This window comes from Carlito syrichta, unplaced genomic scaffold, assembly GCF_000164805.1.
Source record: "Carlito syrichta isolate Samal-C Ts95f unplaced genomic scaffold, Tarsius_syrichta-2.0.1 Scaffold314875, whole genome shotgun sequence".
Classification (NCBI taxonomy): domain Eukaryota; kingdom Metazoa; phylum Chordata; class Mammalia; order Primates; family Tarsiidae; genus Carlito; species Carlito syrichta.
In genome coordinates, this window is record NW_007258971.1 from 373,421 (window position 1) to 382,388 (window position 8,968).

General features: G+C 38.4%; 1 protein-coding gene across 7 annotated transcripts in view; it reads left to right on the top strand.

The window, feature by feature from the left end:
- Positions 1-7,714, top strand: part of SGIP1 (SH3 domain GRB2 like endophilin interacting protein 1) — a 219,983-nt gene extending 212,269 nt beyond the window's left edge. For all 7 annotated transcript variants that reach the window (XM_008072195.2, XM_008072196.2, XM_008072193.2 and 4 more), the window contains 4 exons: positions 2,617-2,819; positions 3,877-3,941; positions 4,490-4,654; positions 5,695-7,714. In XM_008072195.2, coding sequence (XP_008070386.1) covers positions 2,617-2,819; positions 3,877-3,941; positions 4,490-4,654; positions 5,695-5,717 — 456 coding nt within the window. In that variant the 3' untranslated portion in view covers positions 5,718-7,714. The remainder of the gene's footprint in view (positions 1-2,616; positions 2,820-3,876; positions 3,942-4,489; positions 4,655-5,694) is intronic.
- Positions 7,715-8,968: the final 1,254 nt, after the last annotated feature.

Here is an 8,968-nt window from a genome sequence, read left to right on the forward strand (position 1 = left end):
AAATCATTTATAACATCAATACGAAATGATAGAAATACAGGAATTATTTTTTTTAAAAAATTATAGAGCTCTTAGTGTGGGTTTGATTTTGCATTTCTTTGATGATTATTGAGGCTGAGCATCTTTTTCATGTATCTGTTGGCTGCTTGTATGTCTTCTTTTGAGAACTGTCTATTCATATCTTTTGCCCACTTTGTAATGGGGCTGTCTGGGTTTTTTTTTTTTTTTTTCCCCTCTTCAGCACTTTTGAGTTTCTTATAGGTTCTGGATGTTAGGTCTTTGTCAGTTATACAGTTGGTGAGTATTTTTTTCCCATTCTATGGGCTGTCTCCCCACTCTCTAGACACACACACACACACACACACACACACACACACACACACACACACACACACGGTCCTAACACCCCCAGATCAGTTTTATTTTAAATGTGCTCTGAGGAGTCTTTCTTGTTGTTTGGTTGTGTTTTGCTGTGGTTTCCCAGCATTGTAAGGAGTTGAGTTGAGAAGAAAGCTAGTATTTTGTGGAACTGCCCTCAAAATTGAATATTTAGCTTCTGGCCACTGATAGCATCCCTCAGAAACTGTGACAATCCAAAACCACCTTCACACACCAAAAGCACCTCCTGGGGCAAAGGAGCTGTCATCTGGTCGAGAGCCATTGTTCCTCAGAAAAGGGCAGGTAGAAGGATGCTGCTTGGTTTTTGACCTATTGTACAGCATAGATTTCCAAATAAAATCTTTTCATTTGCAGAAAAGATTGTGCTGCAAACAATGCTTAAAGATCAAAAATGATTATAATGGCTAACTAGCAAAAATTTCTTCAAAAGCCATATCCATCATTTGATAAAATAATCCATTTCTGAGCTTGTTTCTGAAATAACCCTGTGAGTTCAACCCACCTTCATTGTAGCAGGAAAAATAGAGAGATCGTGACACCGAGACTATTATAGGAAGTGGCACTTTATTACGCTGGCCATCCCAGTGACCCAAGGGTCTAATGTGTCCAAATCCAGCAAGCCAGAACAGGAGAAGTGGGATCTTATACCCTTGTTTAGGTAAGGGAGGGGGTCATGTTGAGTGATTACATACTTCCTTTGGAATTTTACAAGGTTGTACTCAGCAAAATTAGACTTCTCAAAGAACAAATGGTTTCCAGGAACTGCAGGATTGTTAACCGTCAACTTCAGAAAGGGGGTTTTAGATAAGACTCTTTTCCATTTCCATGAAATGGTCAGTCTCTGGGTCATTTGGCCTTTCTTTTTCTTTTTTTTTTTTTTTTTTTGAGTTGGAGTCTCACTCTGTCACCCAGACTAGAGTGCAGTGGCCACTTCCAGCCACCGCAGCCTCGACCTGCTGGGCTCCGGCGATCCTTCCGCCTCAGCCTTCCAAGTAACCGGAATTATAGGCATGTGAAACCTGCCGGGAGGCTGGCGGGTCTTTAAAGTTGCAACTTGCCTTTTAAAAGGAAATACCCTTAACTGCCACTGGGCTAGTGGGAGATGTTCAGTCAGCCCAGGTGAGGCCAACTGCTGATCTTGAATCAGCTACATATGTTTCTGTGTTTATTTACTCAATTATACAAGAAATATATTTGAGCATTTGCCTCATCCTGCCACATCATGACCCTTCTCCATGGTGACCATACTTGCAGGCATTTCCTGAAGAGTTGTTTATATCCTTCCAAATCCACAAGACTCATTCTCCAACAATAAAAACCCAAGGGCAGAGTCACCACCCACACTATCCCCGCAGTGTGCATGTACTTGCAGGAGGTGACACACTTGGAGGTCTGCTCACCGACACAACACGAATAACCGAGAAATTATAACATTGTGAATTTTTCACTGTGGATCTAGAATTCAAAAAAAGATTATTATCTGTAGATTAGATCAAGGTTTGTTGACTCTTCAAACCTGGCTTTTTCTTGGTCAAGTTTGCTGTTGATCGAACTAGAATCTTCAGCGGAATGTAGCACTTCCATTCAGAAGACCTAGGTTCAAGTCCCTACTTTGACAAATCCCAAAGGAGTAAAAATAACCTGCTTAGTCTAATTCTCTGGTTTGTCAGGAAGAGCAAAAATGGTAAGAACAGTAATAGCTAATAGTCATTAAGACGTTAATTCCTTTCTATGTGCTTGACATTGTGCTAAGAATTTACCCACAGGGTAAATGACAGCCCACAGGGTAAATTCTTGTTATAATTCCCATTTAGCAGATGAGGAAATAACTGAGGGTCAGAAAGATTTAGTGACGTGTTCGGGATCACTCAGCTTGTAAGTGGCAGAATCAGAACTCACACCCAGGATTGTCTAGTTTCATGGCCTCTGCTCCTAACTCATGCTAATACCTCCCTAACGAACATGAAATGCATTGTAGACTCTGAAGTGCTGTGGGAATTCTAACAGTTGCTTTTATGTCTTCAGTCTGTACCAGCCTCCCCAGAGCACCCAGCTCTCTCGCTCACGGCAGGGCACCCCTCATGGTGCTTCTCCCAGAGAGCTCAAGCAACATGACGACGTTTTGGTGTCTAAGCATGTTCCTGCAGGAGATAACCAGAGCTTCTAGTTTTGCTTCAGATGAACGACCGAGCCTTAAATATTCTCTCTCCTGTCAAGGTGTCTGCCCAGGGCATTCAGTCCACGCCTCTGAACCTGGCAGTGAACTGGCGATGTGAGCCAGCGAGCACTGACCTGCGCATAGATTACAAATACAATACGGATGCGATGACAACCGCCGTGGCACTCAACAACGTGCAGTTCGTGGTCCCCATCGACGGAGGAGTCACCAAGCTCCAGGCTGTGCTCCCACCAGCAGTCTGGTAAGGAGGCTCCAGCCCTCTGACCAAAGGGCTCCTTCTGGGTCAAGGGTGACAGACTTCTTGGCATTGGTGCTTCCCATGGGAGGAGATCACAGCAGGCCTGTGGGTCAGGGGTCAGGGCAGGAAACAGAGACCCCTGTAGCTATTCTAAGCAAGAAATAGCTTAGCAGGGATTTCGGTGCTCACACAACGATGGACGTTCTGGAGGAACAGGCTTAAGGTTGCGTCTCCAGGACTGTGTCCCAGGACTCTGCAGAGCAGACCTGCCACAGCGGAAGGGAGGCAGGAAATTAGAAGGCTACCAGCGGAACCTCTGAATTCAAGAAGCCACTGCTGTAACTTCCATCCGGGGAACCTCCTTAACTGCTTCTCAGCACCCAGAAATCTGGAGGCTAGGCTGGACCCCTGTTGTTAGAAGACCCCACATCTGAATTAGGTTGCATGTCAGAGGAAGACAGCTGAACGACCTCTCCCTTGCTCCTGTCTTCCAGATCTCAGACCATGCGTGTAATTGGTAGGACTTGATTGCATTTGGGGCCCTAGCTACAAGGGAGTCTGGGAAATGCGGTGTTTCATCTTCTAGTGCACCAGAAAAGGCATGGGGCTAGAAACAGTAAGGCTACTAAGAACCAGTGGTGTCTCTTATAGAGGACTTGTTCTAGAGGGAACACTGCAGTTTTTCCACATGACTGTCAGAAGCAGAATGTAGAGTTTTCTAAATGAATGCCAGCCAGATGACAGCTCCAGCTTAAATTACCTGAATTAATTGATTAATCAACGCTCTCCATCTATTGTTTCAGCAGATGCATTCAGAATATTTTTTAACGCCGCACTGTCCTCTAAATGTTTATCTCACAGTGTTCTATTTACAATGAGAGAAGGAAAAAGAGAGAATTGATGTGTATGGGCAGGGGAGTGATAGAGAAAATTTTTAAATTGTAGCTAAACTTTCCAAGATCTGTTTTTTAAAATTAATACAATCCAGAAAAAATTCACGCCATCCATTAAACACAAAACCTTTTATGTACAAAAGCTTCTTACCTGCTTTATTTTTTAGGAATGCTGAACAACAAAGAATATTGTGGAAGATTCCTGATATCTCTCAGAAGTCAGAAAATGGAGGTAATGGAATCACAGGCCTATTTTATTTAACATGCAATGCTGAAATAGCTCCTAGGAATTAGCCAACTATGACTCAAAATGCAGATGGTCCTAAAAACAAGCAGAATATTTCACTTCATCTTTGCATTTCCTTGTTTCGGTCAACAAAAGCCAACAATTCTGCAACGAATTCTCCTTTTCCCCCTTTCTACCATGAAACAGATCGCCCTTTAGGCAGAGACCATGCTCTTAGGCAGATCCCACACCCTCTCGTCTGATGTTTTTCACTTTCCTCTGATATTAATCTTAGAGTGGAAAATGCATGGCCCTTCAAGTAGCATGCCCCCAAATTCTGAAGAACCATTCTACAGTAGTACACTTTTACCAGTGTGCAAATAAACTTGTTCGCAATATTCCATGATGAATTTCCTTTGTCACCATTTTGTCAGTGAAGCCTATACTGTTTTCTAGTAAGTCTGATTTTATACGTTAACTTTTGAATAGAATTTCCAAAATGTTATCCAGAATGCTGTGATGATGGTTATCTTGTAACAATACTCTTATTTTAGGGGTGGGTTCTTTGTTGGCAAGATTTCAGTTATCTGAAGGCCCAAGCAAACCTTCCCCGTTGGTTGTGCAGTTCACAAGTGAAGGAAGCACTCTTTCTGGCTGTGACATTGAACTTGTTGGAGCAGGGTATCGATTTTCACTCATCAAGAAAAGGTTTGCTGCAGGTAAATGTGCATCTTGAATTTCATTTGCAAGCATCATGTTGCCTTAGCTACTCTTCCTTAAAAAGGAGTAGGTTGTCATGTTCTCTTCTTTTTCCTCTTTCCCTTCCCTAGTCCTAGGCCCCATTCCAATGAGAAAGCAAACTAATTCTTGAATGAAACAAAAATAGGACAATGAACCAGAAATCAGTGATGAGGAAGGTTCTGGCTACTTATCCTAGCTCTGTTTCTCATATGGGGCTGGCCAGTTGTTCCATTATCACACAAATATGTATACTGAGGTCAACCGATTAAATCCTACTTTGTTTGACAAACAAAATAAATGCTGTTTTCCTCTGAGTTTATCTCTCACCTGAAAACTTTTTGTTTTCTGACAGGACATCATAGATTTTTTAGACTTGTCAGGCTTAGCCGAGATCTAGGAGAATCAATTTTACATTGCAATAACTACCTCAAAAAATGTAGGCCACAGAGCAAAACTGGTCATCCATAGGCTGAATGCAGACATAAGACAGGTTTTAGTTTACACAAACGATAGAGTGTGTTTGTTTATTTGTTTTTTGTTTTGTTTTGCTTTTTACTGGGAGAGGAGAATTCTCCAATATGAGGGTGATTCTCCAAGACTAATGATTTGCTGGGCTAAATCCTGGTTTTTATGCCTGTTGGATTGCTGTACTGATATAATTATTAACTGGAACCTTTTCACTCTCAAAAATGACCCAAGTTGGAAAAAAATATTACATGAGCAATCTTCCTAAAATAAGTTAAATCCTCATATCCAAAAATAAATCTTCAAGGCTATTCTGGGCAAAACTCAAACCTCTAAAAACTGCTGATCTATGGAAAAATGAAAAGGCATCTAGCTGATGTAGAAAGTTGAAAATGTATCTGGAAACTCTCTGTGTTTTATGTTAGTATTGCACCCCTAAAGTATGCAGTATTCGGCTACTAGGGATAAAGCAGGAGGAACAGAAAATTACTTATGTAATAATCACATTATTGAACTAGCTGATAACCTGTTGATAGGGTGTTTTGTTTTGCAGGAAAATACTTGGCAGATAACTGATAAAATCTTATGCAAGGATGTGGAGGATCATTTAATGGAGAACTGTTGTATGAGAAACAGGTTTTAATTTTGGTTTGATGAAAACAAACCAACATCTGCACTTGGGATGGAACAGCTGGAAAGTGGACACCTTTCAGTCGTGATCTCCCTCCCACAGTACCATGATGACCAGTCCTACAGTATTTACTTCTAGGTGTAATATTGTTAATGGTTTTAAAATGTAATTATTGTATTTGTAAATTGTACTCTCATTCCAGTAAGGCAGTTAGACACTTGAGTTTTAGCATTTTACCATTCCTGAAATGGATGTAATTTAAACTGTGGTATGTAAATTTAATAGTAGTACTGTCGAGTGGCACAATGCTTACAGAGGTAGATTGCATTTTGTCAATATATAAAATTTAAATATAATATTGCTAGCTGTCACAAGGGGGTGCCACATATAAAGAAACTTACACGGAACCAGAAGAAAAAGAAACAAGCTTACTTTTCTTCAATCCTTAGTCTGTTTTACTCTAGTGCTAAATAAAAATTCTATCTTCAAAAGTTTAGTGGGTTAAATCCAGAAGCTATTTCAGAAAAAAATTCTAAGGTTACAGCATATTCAAAGAAAAGGATTAATTACCACTTTTTAAAAAGCTTTTTTTTCAAACTGCAAATTTCATAGAAATGCAAACTGTGTAAACAAGGCCTCTTATTTTTATAACTTGTGTAAAAAGGGAAAGCAATTCATATTTAAAGTTTAAGTATATTAAATTATAATCAAGAGTAAAGAAGCTGTTGAAGTCTTAACTATTTCCCCCCTCTACAGTTTAAAAAATGTAGAGATTGCTGAATAATCAGTCAGACTGGAACCAAAATTGTGATGTTAAGATTTCAAGGCTTTCCATAGTTGGACGGGTTAACAACTTTTGCATAATTGCTCTGAACAGATGGTCTCATTCATCCACATGGGGCAATGATACCTCGTGTCTTCCTCTTTACCCACAGGAATCAAAACACTGGGATTAAGGACCTTAGGAAGAAAAATATTTTAGTCCCCTGTTTAGACCCAGAAGGAGAATTGTATCATCATTTATACCATGTGAGAAGGAAAAAAATAAGCTTTATAAATGAAATTCTATTCATGTTGTTCTGTAATAAATTTCCTTTTAGGTGATTGATTCATTAACCAGAGCTATAAATCTTTGTCTTTCTTGGAGAATCAGGTGGAGAGTTACCAAAAATTTATGTCATTTCATTGCTGCAAGATATTACAACAACCGTAATTACTGAACCTGGCCACACAATGTGAGCGTTCAGGGAAATTCTCCATCAGGAGTCTCTATCATCAGGCCTTCCCCATTAAGACCTGAGACCATTCGTCTTCCTTTAAGTCATAGAACTTATTTTAAACAAAAGCCAATTCCTGTTATAGTTTATACTATTATGTAACAAAAAATATCACATTGTTACACGTATCATTAGTTGCTAAATTTCATTTTATATCCACTCAAATTTGGCAAAGAATCTTCAGCCCCTTTAAATTTTCAAATCAAACTAAATTTTTTTAAGTCTTAATTTTAAAATGAGATTGTGACTGGCAATTGTTTGTAGTGGAACTTTTAAAATTAATATTTGTACTCCTCAATCAGTGCTTGCTACCAAGAGAATGTGCAAAAAGATCTGTTTTACCTTGGAAGAATTCTTACTGTTCAAACAAACTCTCAATTGGCTTCCTAAAGCAGTCAGGTGTTGAAGTTTCTTTGAACAAACTAATTAATGTATTCATTTTATGTAAAGATATTCAATTTTCTTTTAAAACCAAAATAGAAAGTGCAAAATTTTAAATTCCATGAAAAATGGGGAAATGTGGAACGCTAAAACCAATGGAGAGTAAGCAGCAGAAAATAGAGAATTGTCCAGCATATGGATATCAAAATGTGTTTTTAAGTAATCAATTCATGAAAAAACATATTGAATATTAACACAAAGCATATTAAAGTGTGTAAATATTACTGGCTCTCATGTCTTTCTCTTTGCATTTTACTTTGTTTTATTTTAGAATTCATCTAGAATGAATTAGTATCTAAACACAAGAGGTTTTTTTCCAAAAAATAATTTTGTTGCTGTTGTAAAAATGTAATTAAAAAACATAGATTACAATAATCTCTAACATTATTCAAATGTTTTCAGGGACTAAATTCAAAGCTATGACAAAATCCTATGATCCCTTAAATCGGTCTTTACAAAATAAAATGGGAGTCAGTGATTCAAAATTATTAAACGTTGAATAGCAGAAATCTCAATAGAAAATATATCCCTTCACCATTCAGAAAAGAGAGCAAATAATACCACGATAAGCTTGTATCAGGAACTTAGATTTTGATGTTTTGCTTTGTTCTTTAATCTTAGAGCTCATAATCTCCTGTTACACCCGTAGCCACAGTAATGTGGAATGAGAATTCACGTTCTGAAAAAATAAATGACCCTACACAATGGAAGAGTCTCAGTCATCAAAGACATATTAAGTCAGGTGCACTGTCAGTTCCTAAGTCAGAGCACCATAGGCTAGGACATAGTAAGATATTTTTAGCTCTTGGGGTTAAAATTTTAAAAATAAAGGGCTCCTGTTAACTAGAACACCATTTCCTGAACGTTATGATTTAAAAGGTTGCTGTAGCAATATAGAAAGTATGACCAATACTGCTTTATTCTGGCAACATGAAAAGTATGCTTTCTTTTCAAATAAATTCCGTATTTTCATAAAATTTTCAAAAATAAATTCTTTTTAAAAATTAGTCTGAATTTTATCATAACTGGAATTTATAATTACTACGAATTAAATGTGATCATTTTTAAAACTCTATTCTTCTCTACACCTACAGCCAAAATGAAAATTTACTATATGGTATTTGGGAATGTATTTCCCTTGCAAAGAAAAAAATGTCCGCAATTCACAAAAGGGTTTTGAGTCAATCCCTCAGTCAAACTGCATGTTTTTTGTTTCGTATATTTTCACTCAGTCTCAATTTGCAAAGTGTTTGAGCTAGAACGACCCATTTTTCCATTTCTAGATCTTCTTTTCAAAGAAGCGGGTCACACATCGGCTCTGCACCGGCTTCTGCTGTGTGACATTGGACACATCACTGTCCTCCTCTGCTGCTCATCATTACAGTGAGGGGTTGAGACTGCCCGTGGTTATCAGGTTTTCCTTAACAGCAGGGCAAGTTTTTTAATAAAATTGTACACGGAGTCATGTTAGGCAAAAC